Source organism: Euprymna scolopes, chromosome 32 (genome assembly GCF_053919585.1).
Source record: "Euprymna scolopes isolate OS-2025 chromosome 32, ASM5391958v1, whole genome shotgun sequence".
Taxonomy (NCBI): Eukaryota; Metazoa; Mollusca; class Cephalopoda; order Sepiida; family Sepiolidae; genus Euprymna; species Euprymna scolopes.
The window spans coordinates 45,011,272-45,026,965 of NC_136513.1; the positions used below are offsets into that span (position 1 = coordinate 45,011,272).

Genomic DNA, 15,694 nt, shown 5'->3' on the forward strand with positions numbered 1-15,694 from the left:
ACATTACTGCATAATTTAATCTGTAAAAAAGCAATGGACTAATCTGAAAAAAAGATCTCCATTGTATGTTGAGGTGGACGAATGCCAACAAGATGTACAACAGTTACGGTATTGGGTCCATTTCATAGGGGCAGGCCAATTAAAATATAGGAGGTGATGAAAACAGTTTAGAGGGATGAATAAAAACTGGCCAGATATAATTTAGTTAGTGGAAGTCAATCATTTAAAGCCATCTTGTGGGGATGACCTCTTCTCTGCTACCTCTCACAGGAAATATAGGGAGTCTATCTCTACTTTTATTATTTTTATGACAGTTGCTCGACTGAGCTTCAATCCGTCCCCCCCTTCCTGTGAAACTTTCATGGTGAACCCTCGTCTACAACCAATGCCGACAATTTCCCTTGCTCTCTACCTAAAATTAAATGAAAATTTCATGAGCAAAACTTCTTTCCTAGAGTTGCCTATCTGTGGAACACGATGCCACAGAGTTGCTTCCCAGCTACTATAACATGGTTGTTTTCAAGTCCAACCTAAACAAGTTCTTGCTGAGCTGTCCTTTTAAATAAATTTCTACCCAATTCCCACCATTACTGTTTATCAGTGTTCACTCATTAACCCTTATTTTCGAGTGGTTTTTGGGCCTTCATACTGGTGACTCCCTTGTATTTAAAAAAAAAAATAAAATAAAACACGTTAAATTAAACATGTTGATTGTGATACAATAATTTTCAATTAACAATCTGCTGCATCGTTTTTGTCTTGTCTAGTTAATAAGTTTTGAGTTTGTAGACTGGGTCACATTTCTACTAAGATACCCTGTATATCCCCTTGCTTCTAAGATTGTTGTTTAAATCTTTCAATATCATGCACCGGATTTGTCATGCTGATGGTAATGGCTGGCACGTCTTCAGATGTTGGTGAAGAACAAGGTTTTTAATGTCCGATACAATGTGCAAGTGTCTATCGGATGCACGTGTCAAATAGAAAATCCACTGCTTAATAAGCACTATTGATATTAAAATCCAAACTCCAGAATGTAACGGTTTAAAAAAGATCAAACAAGTGAAGAATTTTTTTTCTTGTTTTTTTTTTTTTTTTTAATTTTTTTTTATTTATTTATTTATTTTTTTTTAATTACAATTTTTCGGTTCATAAATCTTCCTGAGGAAAATCCAGTTTTTTTTTTCCTTATGTGTACGTGCTGAGCATGACGTGTGTGTGTATATATATATATATATATATATATATATATATATATATAAAAAATTGTATCCGCCTAATGAAGATTTTTTTTTATAAATACAAAATTTTCATTTAATTTTAATATTTATTTAAAAAAAAAATTTTAAATTCTGCACTTGTTTGGCCTTTTTAAACCATTAAATTGTAAATTTTATATTTTATTTTTTAAAAATTGTTCAGTATTTAGTGAGTAGGTCTATTTGATGCTTGTGGATATCTAGAAGAAATAGAGTAATTCTAATTAAAAACACTTCCTTGTCATGTCGAAATTATTAAAAAGTTTAAAAAAAAAAAATTACGAAAAGTTATAGAGTACAAAAATGATTACAAGTAAAAAATAAAATATATTGTATATTAACGGTCTGCCATTTTCTAATTTGAAATTATGAAAAGCAAGGGAGATAAGTCTGTTTATTTATACAAAATTCGGTGCAAGTCTATTATTGGGCCGAAAATGAAGTCGGTTACATGGAAAATCTGCAAAAAAACAGTATAACATACGTACTTGTCATTGCATGTACATGTCATATTCCAAAAATCACGTAAATCGATCAAGTAGTTTTTTTTTATTTAAGAAAATCAAATATTAAAGCAAAGTTAATCGAGAATAAGTCGAGCGCCATGTTGGATCGACACTATGTTAGCTAACGCCACCTAACAGCCAAATGCGATCCACGGATCAAAGAAGGGGGAGATAATCGCCTTTTTTAATTATGAATTAACTTAATAAATAAATAAATAAATAAACTTGACTTCTAGTAAAAAAAAACAAAAAAAACTTTTTTTTTTTTTTTTTTTAGAACAGAGGGTTATTTTTCGTTTTAGAACAGACTTTAATAAGCGAACATGAAAAACTTAGATGAAAATATACAAGAAAAATAAATAAAATAATTTTTTTTATTTTAAAGAAAATCACATTTTTCGATTTTTAGGGATTTCGGGCATTCTTCGTTGTGGGGAGATAACCAGTGACAAATTATAATAGTTTAATTATTTCCTCAGGTTATTGCATTCTCTGAAAATGAACCATTTGAATGTAAATGCATTCAACATGGAAGAGTTGTGCTATTTGCTTAGGCGAAATGCAAAAGTCGTCGATTTCCTACAATCTCAGAAATTACTTTCGGCATCAGAAATTTGTCGCTGTGGAACGGACATGACATATCAAACCAGAAATAGACCTGATGGGTTTTGTTGGAGATGCAAGCGTTGTCATGCACGCGTCTCTATACGTAAAGGTAGTTTCTTTTCCGGTTCCAAAATACCGCTGAAGGAGCTGGTAAAATTTTTGTATCTATGGGCCTACGATGATGTAAGCTGTAAAACTGAAGAGAGAGTGCAGAATTTCGACTAACCAATCTATATGTGATTGGCGAATGTTCGTCGGGGACATTTGCGTTGAAAATTTTTTGAGACATCCCCAAATACTTGGTGGCGAGGGATGTTCGGTCGAAATAGATGAAAGCTTGTTTTCTCGGAGAAAAAGTCACACCGGGAGAGTCACTCGGAAGTTGTGGGTGTTCGGAGGATACGAACACGCTACAAAACGTGGGTTTTTGGTCACAGTTCCTGCAAGAAATGCTGCGACCCTAATCCCAATAATAAAAAGATATATTCGGCCAGGCACGACCATAGTATCAGATTGTTGGCGGGCCTATGAAAGACTGGGTGCTGAAGGGTACCGCCACTTAAGCGTCAACCACAGGTACCATTTTGTGGATCCAACCACAGGTGCCACTACAAACCATGTGGAACGCATGTGGGCAGAGGCCAAAAAAAGAAACAAAAGCGAGTGTGGTACCTGTACACATATGGTCGATTCGTACCTGGCCGAGTTCATGTGGCGGCAGAAGTTTTCAAGAAATAAACTAGAAAGTCTGTTTTGCCAGATAGCGGAACTGTATCCCCTTTAAATGCTCAATTTAACTGTTTACTAGGGAGAAATCAGTATTTTATATTATTATTTTGTTGACTCTGAGGAAAAGAAGTCGTTATCTTAATTTATCAGTTTATATTTTTTGTTTTTGACAGTTTGTTTTCATGTCCGCTTAATAAACAAATAAATAACTGAATCGGACATTCCTAAAAAGGAATGAAGTCGTTATTGTTACTTTATTAATTTGTATTTGTAATAGGAAAAAGTTTGTTTTCGGCATTTCAGGAACAAAAAAAAAAAAAAAAAAAAATACATATGTCAATTATCTCCCCCTTCTTTGATCCGTGGATTGCATTTGGCTGTTAGGTGGCGTTAGCTGACATAGTGTCGATCCAACATGGCGCTCGACTTATTCTCGATTAACTTTGCTTTAATATTTGATTTTCTTAAATAAAAAAAAAACTACTTGATCGATTTACGTGATTTTTGGAATATGACATGTACATGCAATGACAAGTACGTATGTTATACTGTTTTTTTGCAGATTTTCCATGTAACCGACTTCATTTTCGGCCCAATAATAGACTTGCACCCAAAATTCTTTATTACAAACGACTTAAAAGTTTATTTTAAGAAAAAATCCATTTTTATATTATTTTATTTTTCAATCATTTTACGTGATTTCAAAATTTTTATTAATTTCGACATGCCATGTAATTACATAATTTTTTTTTTTTTTTTTAATCTAAAATGCATTTTTTTTTAAATATCTAATTATAATGCACAAGCACGGTTTATTTTTCTGTTTAATGTAAAATTATTACTTTGGAGTCATTTCCCTTTGAAGCCATCTTTTTTAATATTTTTATTTATATAAAAAAAATTGGATTATTATTAATTAGCAGGTCAACTGGCATTGCCTGGTTGTAAAAAAAAAAAAAAAAAAAAAAAAAAAAAAACACACACACACACACACACACACACACACACACACACACACACACACACACACACACACACACACACACACACACACACACACACACACACACACACACACACACACACACACACACACACACACACACACACACACACACACACACACACACACACACACACACACACACACACACACACACACACACACACCTTATAAACAAAAATACCTTTAAAAAAAAAAATATAACAGAAACTGATGTTCATGCGAGTATTATGTTTTTTCTAAACAGTTCACTTCTTGTAAGCAAATAATAATAATTATAAGAATAAAGTTCACTTGTAAGTAAAAAAAAAAAAAAAAAAAAAACTGAAGCTGAGACCAAAACCAAAACCTAAAGACAGGTAGTTAATTACAATAATCATTAAACCAACTTGACACACTTTAAAAAGTGTTTTCAAACCTACGTATTCTTAACATAAGGAAGCTGTCATGTTTCACGACTGCACATGCGCAGTCATGAAAAAGATAAAAATCGGCTGACCTCCAAATACCAATTTTTCAATTTTGACATCAGCATTTTTTATTTATTTTATTTTTTTGGATGAAAACTGATTAGTTTCCATATGTCTGAATACTTCATATACCAACTTTCAAGTCTATAGATCAAAAATTTGTTGAGTATATAGGTTGAGAAGTGTCCTCACACCTATTCTTACTTTTATAGATATAATATGATTGAACACTAAACATTCAGATTATAAAAATAACTAGCGAAACTTTTGCTAATTTCATGTTTTAATTTACTAGGGAAGACCATGGAAGTGTCCATGAATCTGCAAATGCAAACCCAAGGGGATTATGACCCCCCCCCCCCCAAATTTTTTTTAAAAATATATCTTATTTTTATGAAATTTAAATCATATGTATGCATTATTTTTATTTTATTTTTATTTTTTTTTAAATTTATTTCTAAACCGTCAATGTTGTCTTGAATCTCTGAATATTCAAACTAAAGTTAGCTTTGGGCACCGAACCTCCTTTAAATTTCAGATATATCCTATTTTAATGAAATTTATGTCCTGTATAAATTTCTATGGAGAAGAATAATGAAAGCTGTCCAAAATCGCTGCATTCTCCTGTGACAAATACGTATGGGGAACAGAACCTCATTTAAACTTCAAATACATATTTTCGATTTTAATGAAATTCAAACCATATGTATGTGGGCAGTAATTCAGTTTTCCAGCATTTCATTTTCTTCTGACGATATTGTGTTTGAAAGAATAAATGTTAGATTCAACATGCTATTCCTTTTTTTTTTTTTTTTTCACATAGCCATCAGCACTTATGTAAAGTTGTCATTGTCAGCTAAATGTTTAATTAAAATGAAAATTTATTTAAAATTTTTAACCATTTTTAATTCTTTTCAAAACCATAAATATTCTGTCTTTACATAAAAAAATATTAGTTAAATATTCTTCAAATCAATAAAATAGATGTCACTTTATTGCATATCTTTAAGATTGTACTTAGATTTATTTTTATTTTTTTTTTAATTCATAAATATGGTTGATTAGTGGCTTCATTTCGAAGATCGTTTTATTTACTTAGAAAAGCACCCATATTTATTTGGATGTGTAAATATTTTTAATTTTTTTTTATTTTACTTTTTTATTTTTAAAACAGTAATCTACATACATGCATGTTTCGAGGTGCCTACCTCTCTTCAGTATAGCTTAACGGTGTCTAGGAATTGAACTCCGGACCATGTGTATCACAGTGTGGCGCGTTAACTGGTACGCCGCGAACTCCTAGATTATTTTACTGTTTATTTTTATCATTTATAAACTTTGATTTATTGTTGAAATTTTTTTTTTTAAACGGTAAATACAGTTAAGTAGCCCCTTCACTTCAAAGGTCGTTTTATTTACTTAGAAAATGGCCCATATTTAACAGTAAAATAATCTAGGAGTTCATGGCCTAACTCTTAACATGTCGGACTGTGATACACATAGTCTGCAGTTTGATTCCTAGACACGGTCAAGCTACGTTGAAGAGAGGTGGGTACCTCGAAACATGCATGTACGTAGATTGTTTTAAAATTGTACTGGTTTAGTCAATGAGACAACAAAGTTATTAGAGCAATTTATTTTGCAATTGATCAAGTCAACATTACAGATATCGACATCTCTTTAAAAAAATTTTTTTTTTTTCAAACTGCGTGAAAGGTGATAATGTACATTTGAATATAAAATTGGCTTAGTGTACTATCATAATAAAATGTGGACCGTTCTGTAGATCTGAAATAGATTTATTTCAGTAATTTTTTACTAGGGCTATGACAACAGCATATTCTTTTTATTGCTTTGACTCTCAGGTGTGTATCCTTTAAGCTCTTATATGCTTTTATATAGTGATATGGTTCTTGGTTGAGTAATTGTGTCTAACTGTATCAGATATAGGCTCGAGAGTCAAAACGATGAAAAGAATATGCTGTTGCCATAGGCCTATGCAGTATTTACATTGATCTTCTCTTTTTAAAAAAATAATTCATTTAAAATGGTAGAAGTCAGAATTTTTTTCCTTGGAAACATATTAATCACTAATCCTTATTTTTTTAAATGTGTATGACAGAAAGTATTGTACATACTAACATGAAATATTTTAGCTTATTAAGTCCAGAATTCCCCTATATTAAAAAAAGAAAAGAAAGAAAAATATGATGTATGTATTTGTGACCAAATGAAAATATCACATTAAAAAAATCATAAATTGATCAAGTAGTTTTATTTTTATACCCCCCCCCCCGAAAAGGTATATTGTCACTTGGATTTAAGGGGCTACTGTTTGAAACCATATCTACTGGAAACTGAGGCAATGAGCAAGATGTTTGTTCACATAACATTTAATTTCCTGCATGTTAGTACAGTCAGGGAAAGAGAAAACGTTGGTGGAGGGTGGACGATTTCCAAGTCTGAGTAGGCTTTACAGGATTTAGAAACCTTTCAAATTAAAGGGGTGGGATTTTGCTACTAGACAGGTTTGTTACATATGCCACAAGGAGATACAAGTGCAATGAATTCATCAATGCAGCAGAGGTTGAAGCTTGATTGATATTGCAATATCTATTAGATTAGACTTTTGTTTGTTTCATCCTACTTAAAGGTGAGACTATTGGCAGATGCACCAACAATACTCCATGCATAGATACAGAATACTCTCAGGTGTGAGTAATTTTCTAGCATGATAGAGAGAGCCCACCTTCTTTGCAGCAACCTTGGGAATGCCCTCAATGTATTTGTTCCAATTCATGTTGCCTGAAAAGTTTTTATTGGCATCCAATTGTTTCTGCCCTCATGCATGTGTGTATAAAAACAACCAAAAGGATGACATAACAATATTTCCAAGTCAATCATATAAAAGGCAAATGATTTTTGGTAATTTTCACACAATTTTAGAAATATTTTATTTATCAGTATAAACAAATACTGACCCAATGGCTCACAGGTGATCTAGTAGTCTCTAAAAATGAAAGATGCTTTTGGTTAAAAAAAAAAAAAAAAAAATACATTATTCAATAAGTCTTGGACCTGACGTATAAAATGGTGCTGCTAGTTTTAACAAAAAATTTGATTTTTTTTTTTTTTTTTTTTTTTTTTAAGTACTAACCTTCAAATAGTGTCAATTTGAATACAAATGTATTAGTTTGATAAGGGTTGCAAATTTTCCAAACCATGAAAAAAAAAAAAAATTAAGACTGTAAAACAAATGAGTAGGACCTAATATTCCATACAACCTAATACATTATTCTCATACCAGTAAAACTGCATTTGTTTTATAAATGACATTTTTTTCTACATAGAAATTAAAATGTTATGTTTCTGAATTTGAGATGAGGATTGGTTATCCATATTATCTGGATTCATCGGACTACTGTTCTAATCTTGAGTGCTATTTTCACAACATTTCGGGTGATGTAACCTCTGGCCTTCTTCAGAGGTACCTTATCGAACTTGGGAATGTTTCTGTTGAACTCAAGAATTTGGACAGAATTTTGAATGGAATCCTTTATTTACTTCATGGGGATAGCCATGACTGGATAGAAGTCTAAGTAATTTGTTGTATTTTCCAGTCATACACACTGAGAATTGAACCTTCAACCTTCAGGAGAATATCACTTTCCAATTGATTTTTCAAAGAACTCTAACTACTGCACCACGGGTCTTTGCAGACCTCTATCCCGTTGTGGTTGATGGAACAAGAGCATAATGACCCCATGTCGTAAATATATAGTTCTGTTCGAGATTCCGTCAAAGTTACTGAATTCGATAGAAACATTCCTGAATTCGATAAGATACACCTAAAGAAGGTTGGAGGTTACATCAACCGAAACGTTGTGAAAATCATACTCAAGATGTGAACAGTGGTTCAATGAATACAAATAATACAAAGTAGAATCTGTTATGCATTTTGTTGTTATTCTGAGTTACTTCCCTTTAATACCGCTTTTTGATGCTTTTTACACAAGTTTCTGTGTAAATATGAACAAGCAATTTCATTAATATATGCTTTATTTAGTTTAATATTTCTTGTAAAGGTGAGAGAATCTTCATCAAATCCAAGTGATTTTTTTATATAAAACTTCCCAGGAAAGACCATAGAAGTGTCCGTGAATCTGTAAATGCAACACTTAGGTGATTATGACTCTCATAAAACTTCAAATATATCTTTTTATGAAATTTAAATCATATGTATGAATTTTTTTTTTAAAAGTTATCCTGAATCTCTGAATGTTCAAACTCAAGGGACCGAATCTCGTTTAAAACTTCAGATATATCCGATTTTAATGAAATTTATGTCCTGTATAAATTTCTATGGAAAAGAATAATGAAAGCTGTCCCAAATCTCTACATTCTTCTCTGATAAATATCTATGCCCCCTCCCTCCACCTCGTGTGACCCATGGAGGACAGAACCTAGTTTAAACTTCAAATACATATTTTTGATTTTAATTGAATTTAAACTGTGTATTCCAACATTTCATTTTTGTCTGATTTTTGACGATGAAATGAGGGGACGGGGTTGTAAAAATAAAATAATATGCTGTCAGGAACATAATGAAAACGTATACAGTAATGCATCTGATTTAATCCTGACCAACATCGGATATTCCTGTTATATTTTTTCACAAAATGTCGGTACTTGTGGATTATCTGTCCTCCTCTTAAGATTTTAAACTTATTAAATTAAAAAAAAAAATGTCTTTTTAAAATTTTTTTTCCAATTTCAAACCCATTATATTTGTTTCTGTAGAATGACTGGTGTTGGTGGCCGACCTGAAGTTATCATCGAAGGCAGCAAAGACATGAAAACTTGGAAAGAATACCAATTTCTTTATAAACCAGGCAACGTCACGGAGCGTCCAGTATTTGTTGGTGAGTGAATTGAAAGAAATTTCTAACAACTTTTAAACAAGAACAAAATATTTCAGTGCTTTTATTTTTTAGAATTTAGTTGTTTTTTTTTTTTTTTTTTTTTCTGATATTTAGCCCAAACAAAGGAAGGATTGGACCTAGTAATTCACTCCCTTTCGTCTGTGTTTTTTTTTTTTTTTTTTTTTTTTTTTTTTTTTGCACTGTTCTCAATAACCACACTTTGAATTTTTTTTTAAATTTTGCACAAACATGGTGAAAGTAAATTTGTACCAGAATGGATTTTCCAGGATAATTCTGGTTACACCCCTACGGGCCATTACAGGAGTGAAATTGTCCTAGAACATTTGTCTGTTCGCACTTTTTTCTCAATAACTATGCTTCGAATGTTTTTTAAATTTTGCACAAACATTAGTCATGGTGAAATAAGTAAATTTTTGCCAGAACAGTTAGTTAGAAAATTTACATGAGGATCAAGCAACATTTTTGTATTCAATTTCATTTCTTTACCCTTTGACATCGTTTTTCTTTACTTAACCCCCCCCCCCCCTCACGTTTCATTTACTTACCACCCTCCTCCTCCCCAGTTTTGCTCACTTAACCATGCCACTCTCGCCTGTTTCGCTCACTGGACCCTGCTGCCCATTTTGTGTCCCGGACCCAGTTGCCCTCCGTCTGTTTCGCTTATTTTAATGCTCCCCCCTACCTGTTTCGTTTGTTCTAAACTTCTCACCCCTACTTTGTTTTTAGTTTGGGGATTTTTAAACGCCCCCAACTGAGAAAAAATAAAAATAACTTTTACTGGATGTCCGCGTGATTTTCTGATATTCATGTAAAATCTCTTATGATTTATCTGATATAAAAGCAATTAAATAAATTCTATCAAATAAAATTTTCTTTTTACTGTTTGTCTTAATATTTCCAGCTCCTCATCAGCCTCGACTCGATTGGCAAATGTGGTTTGCTGCCCTCGGGAACTACCAACACAATCCTTGGTTGTTAACCTTCTGTTATCGACTGTTGACTGGGCAGCCGGAAGTTCTGGAACTTATTCGACATAATCCTTTCTCCCACGCACCACCAAAGTATCTAAGAGCGAAACTATATCATTATCACTATACCAGTCCCAAACAGATGAGCGTGAGGTAAGTTTTGCTTGTCTGTCATTTTTTTATTAAAATTTTTTTGTGGGTCTTGTTAAATCTGTATGGCATTTATGTGCAAAATGTCTAAGACGATAGAGGTGGATGAGAACTCGGATGCGGACATATATTTGAATATCATAGCTTTTGAGATTGGGACACAGTGTGGAGCAGGTGTTAGTGTGTTTGCAAGAATTCGGCGTCGATGGAGTAAGTTCATAGGCTGAGTGTTGATAAGATGAATCCATCGTGGCTACCACCAAACGATAACTTCAATCACGCATACATGAACCCTCCTTCAACCACAAGACTTTCTAAACTCGTCTCCATTCATACATGAGCTACCTTCGACTACCAACTTCAACACATACATGAACTCTCTCTTTCAACAGGTTTGTCTAATTTTTCATCAACGTCTCTACACAGGAACTCTGATATTTGGCAGGTGACCCTGTGAAGAAAGGCATTCAATGGATTGCACACTGCAAATTAATTCCATTTGAAAAATCTGAGGTTTTCGACTATTGTCTATTGCTATGCATAATTTGAGCAGAAATATGTGAAATATCGGACAATGGGAAATATTAAATTTTCTAGAATGAAACAATGTTTATATAAATTGACAACAGGAAGCGGACAGTTGATCACAGAATGAGGACCAGCTGCCAAAAACCTCCCCACCATGCACATTCACTGATGTCACACACGCTCGTCATATTAAATTCAAAAAGGTTGTCATTGTGAACAAAGCAAATATTTTTATAACTCGGCTGTGTTTTATTTAGCTGCCAAGTGTATATATCGCGACAGTGACAAGTTGATTTTAACAATTATATAGACTGAAAAGCACAACGAGCCACAGCGAATATATAACACTTCCCAATACTAACTCATTTTCTTACCAAACATCCTAATGAAGATAATCAATAAAGTTGTTTTAAAATGATAGACATCACTGTTATTAGGGAGGAGTTAGAAGTAGATGAAGGAAGTTCAAGCAACTTTTTTTTGGAATGAATATGGCTGGAGGTGTAATTGAAATGAATGGAATTTGTTGTCGTCTAAGCTTCAATCTTTGTCCCATCGACAAAATGTTGCATTGCTCTGCCTGTTTTACAAGTATTTTAATGATGGATACTCCAAACTACAAGCCCTTGTACCCCTTTGAGGTAAATACCTCCGACAAGCAGCAAAGTCCCACCCCTACACAGAGATCTCCAGATGTAAGAAAGCCTTCTACTCTAATAGTTTCTTCCGCCAGAACTGATAGACTTTGGAATTCTCTTCTGGGTTCTTGCTTCCCCAACTGTACTGATATGCGGAAGTTCAAGTGTAATGTGAACAGACATCTTACTGCTCAACTCCCTACATAGTATCCCTTCAACTTATGCCCTTGATAGAAGCCCCCTACATCAAAGTGGCACTGTGCCTTGTTAAGGGTGAGAATTGAATAAAAAAAAAAAAAATTTTTTTTTTTTAAGAGAGAAAGATGTACATTATTTATAATCTGTCACCCAAATGGGCCATTGTATATTCTAGTGGAGAGACGACATAGTTATCTCCCTTTGTTCCGATTATGTTCAAGAAGCAAGAATTAGGAGTGTATAAAGTAAGTTCATTGAATTTCTGCCATTACTAACCAGCAAAGCGTTACCACTATCAACAAAGGAAATAACGTATCAGGCATGTGTATGCAGTGTGATGTATGGAAGTGATACCTTGGACGGTGAGAGTTGAGAACTTGCATCGAGAAATTATGAAATGATGGATGTGTACCTATTTACAATGCCTCCCCACGGGACAGTTAGACACCAGGGTCGTTTTTTAACGTGGAGAAAAGGTACAAAAATAAAAATTGTCTCAGTCGTGAAGGACTGCTCCTTCACCGAAAGAGAACAAGAAATGGAAGTGCAGCATCTGAAGAACAGATGGTATTTATTTGCTCCCCCACTGAGCAAATTAGGCACAAGGCCGTTTTTAATGTGAGGTAAAAACCAGCTCCCCTAAAAGTAGGCAAAAAGGGGGCACTCTGGTTACCAAAAATAATAATTGTCCCAGTATAGAGGGTTTCCCCTCCATTGACTGGTACAAATTATCTTAAGTGCAGCATCTGCCGGAACAGATACTACACTTTGATCTTGTCCAAAGGTGAGTGTTAAAGATGGTATTTATTTGCTCCCCCACCGAGCAAATTAGGCACAAGGCCGATTTTTAATGTGAGGAGTGAAGGGAGGGGGAAGGGGAAAAGGGGACCAGCTCCCGAGAGGTGGGAAATGGGAGCTGGTTAAAGGTCAGGCATGTGGGATTGCCCCCACATCTGGTCTTTGCTAGTCATAGCTAGTCATAGCTAGTCATAGCTGCAGTATCTGCCGGAACAGATACTACACTTTGATCCCGGCCCGAAGGCCAAGTGGTGTTTATTTGCTCCCCCACTGAGCAAATTAGGCACAAGGCCGTTTTTAATGTGAGGTAAAAACCAGCTCCCCTAAAAGTAGGCAAAAAGGGGGCACTCTGGTTACCAAAAATAATAATTGTCCCAGTATAGAGGGTTTCCCCTCCATTGACTGGTACAAATTATCTTAAGTGCAGCATCTGCCGGAACAGATACTACACTTTGATCTTGTCCAAAGGTGAGTGTTAAAGATAAGCTATATAAGATAAGATTTAATCTAGTATAGTGAGATTTTGTTACATGTTTTTCTAGGGTTATAAGCAAGCAATAAACTAATCCATATTTATTTTTACGAAAACAAAAAATTTATGGATAAACATACTGATATAACAAGATTTGAACAATAATAAGTTTGTCTTAAGATACAAGGGAAATAACTCTTAACGTTGTAATCAAATGCTTATGTTTTAAAAATATGAGACTTTGCTCAATGAGAAATCAAAGAAATCTTTGTATTTATCCAAAATTCAATTCTTTAGTTGATGCTGGGAAGTTTTTTTGGCTGGAGTGGGGTCTTAGAAACATGTCGGAGTTGAAATGAGTCGTTAACCCACAGGTTAACAACTGTTTACAAAAACTGAATCCCTCCCCCCAAAGGAATCAACACTTATCAAGGCCCAGAGGCCACTCGAGGATTAGAGTTAAAGAGTGTACAGTGGTCAAAAAGACAATATCATAATCATTAGAAATGTAAATTTGGTAAATTGGATTACTTAAGGGGAACGGCTCAAGAACTTGTTTACATTGGACTTGAAGACAGCCATATTGTAGTCAGCTGGAAAGCAGGTAAATGGAAGAGAATTCCACAGGTGTGCAGTTCTTAGAAGTTTTGTTCATGGAATCTACGTTTAGGTTTAGACACAGATAAAGAGTGCGGTAAATTATTGATAGTGTTTTCAGCCAGACAAGTGTTTCTCATGAAAGTTTGGTGAGGATGGATCATAGATTGGAGCTCAGACGAGCACTTGCCATGAAAATGACGATAAAGCTGAGATAAGCTCGCAATGTCTCTTCTGTGAGAAAGCAGTTGCAGGGAAAAGAAAAGGACCCCCCCCCACTAGGCTACAAAGTTTCTGAACTCTGTCAAGGCAGGATAAGGTCTTCCTAGCAGCTCCTGCCCAGATCTGACAGCAATACTCCATCCGTGCAAGTGGTGCATCCTTTTATACAGAATTTTCCGATTATTCTAGATTGTTATTAGGTTGAAAAAAGAACACTATCGTATTCTCTCAAAAGTCTTTCTAGATTGTTAAAAGTAGTTAAAAAGAACATTTATATACTTTTTAATGCTTAATTAAAAAGTAAATGTTATGGTAAGTTTTTTTTTTGTTTTTTTTAAATTAGTCTTTAACCTTAAAAAAATACAAAGAATGAAACTTTTTTAATGAAACAAAGACGAAATTTTTAAAGCTGCAGCGATTGTTTTTTTTTTTTTTTTTAATATTTTATTTTTTTTTAATACTGTAACAAAGCTTATAATATTGAAACGTGCAAATAATGTTGCTTTTGATGTTCAACTATATCACATTTTAGAACCAACCTAATAATGCGAACATCTCATTTTTTAACTTTACAAAAAATTAGATAGTTTTTACACAACCTTTAAGAGTAAAAAAAAAGAGTAAATCATTGAAGTATGTAGAATCCTTTCTACCAAGGGAGATAATTAGTACGAGATATACGAGTTATCCCCCTTGACCTGTGGAAATTTAATATTAAATAAAACTGCGATTGATTATTTGTTAAAAAACTAGATGTTAGTGTTACTAATATTATAAGCTTTTTTTTCAGTGTAAAAAAAAAAAAAAAGCCGCAACAGCTTTTTTTCATATTTTCATCCTTAGTTTATTAAAGTTTGGTTTAAAAAAAAAAAAAAAAAAAAAAAAAAAAAATTATTTTTGTCTTTTGTCACATTTTTGCAATGTTAAAGACTGTTTAAAAAAAAACCTTACTATAACATTTACTTTTTAATTTAAAAAAAAAAAAAGTAGTTGTCGAAAAAAGTTGGTGCAGCTTCTATTTTAAATGTTTTCATCTAATGAAAATATTGTTGGTTTTAGCATCGTAAATTATATTAAAACAAACGATTCTCTTAAAGGTTGTGTAAAGCCTACATTTTGTATTAATGTTATCAGCTCTTTTTTTTTTTTTTAATTTATTTAAAATTTTTTATTTAATAAAAAGTATCTTTTGTTTTGAGCGTCCTAAATTATGAGATGAAAAAATAAACGCATCTCCGTAAAAATATACCTAATGGATAAAATCCAATGCAGTAACATTAACCAGCTGTAAAGGAAAATGTATAGTGTAAACATTATAAATAAAAGATATACTAAAAGAAAAATGAAATTTTATTTGCTTTTGGAGTGACTGGACTTTAGCTGGTAGTGAGTGGAGGCAAAGGGGGGGGGCGACAGATATAAAAAATGTATCGATGCTAATTATGTTACTATATACTTAATAACTTTAAAATTTTTTTTCGTTTGTATTTCTTTATGAATTTTTTTCTAGAACTTAATTTACAACTCGTCTCCATCATTGATTTCTCTTCTAGCTTTTTTCTTTTACTAGAATCATTGTGCTTTGACGCTTCTGTTTTTGGAGAAAT

The 15,694-nt window shown here is 33.2% G+C and overlaps 1 protein-coding gene across 3 annotated transcripts in view; it reads left to right on the top strand.

The window, feature by feature from the left end:
• LOC145256315 (lipase maturation factor 2-like) overlaps positions 1–15,694 on the top strand; it is a 178,678-nt gene that overhangs the window by 151,073 nt on the left and 11,911 nt on the right. For all 3 annotated transcript variants that reach the window (XM_080115044.1, XM_080115045.1, XM_080115046.1), the window contains exons 13-14: positions 9,374–9,495; positions 10,418–10,637. In XM_080115044.1, coding sequence (XP_079971170.1) covers positions 9,374–9,495; positions 10,418–10,637 — 342 coding nt within the window. The remainder of the gene's footprint in view (positions 1–9,373; positions 9,496–10,417; positions 10,638–15,694) is intronic.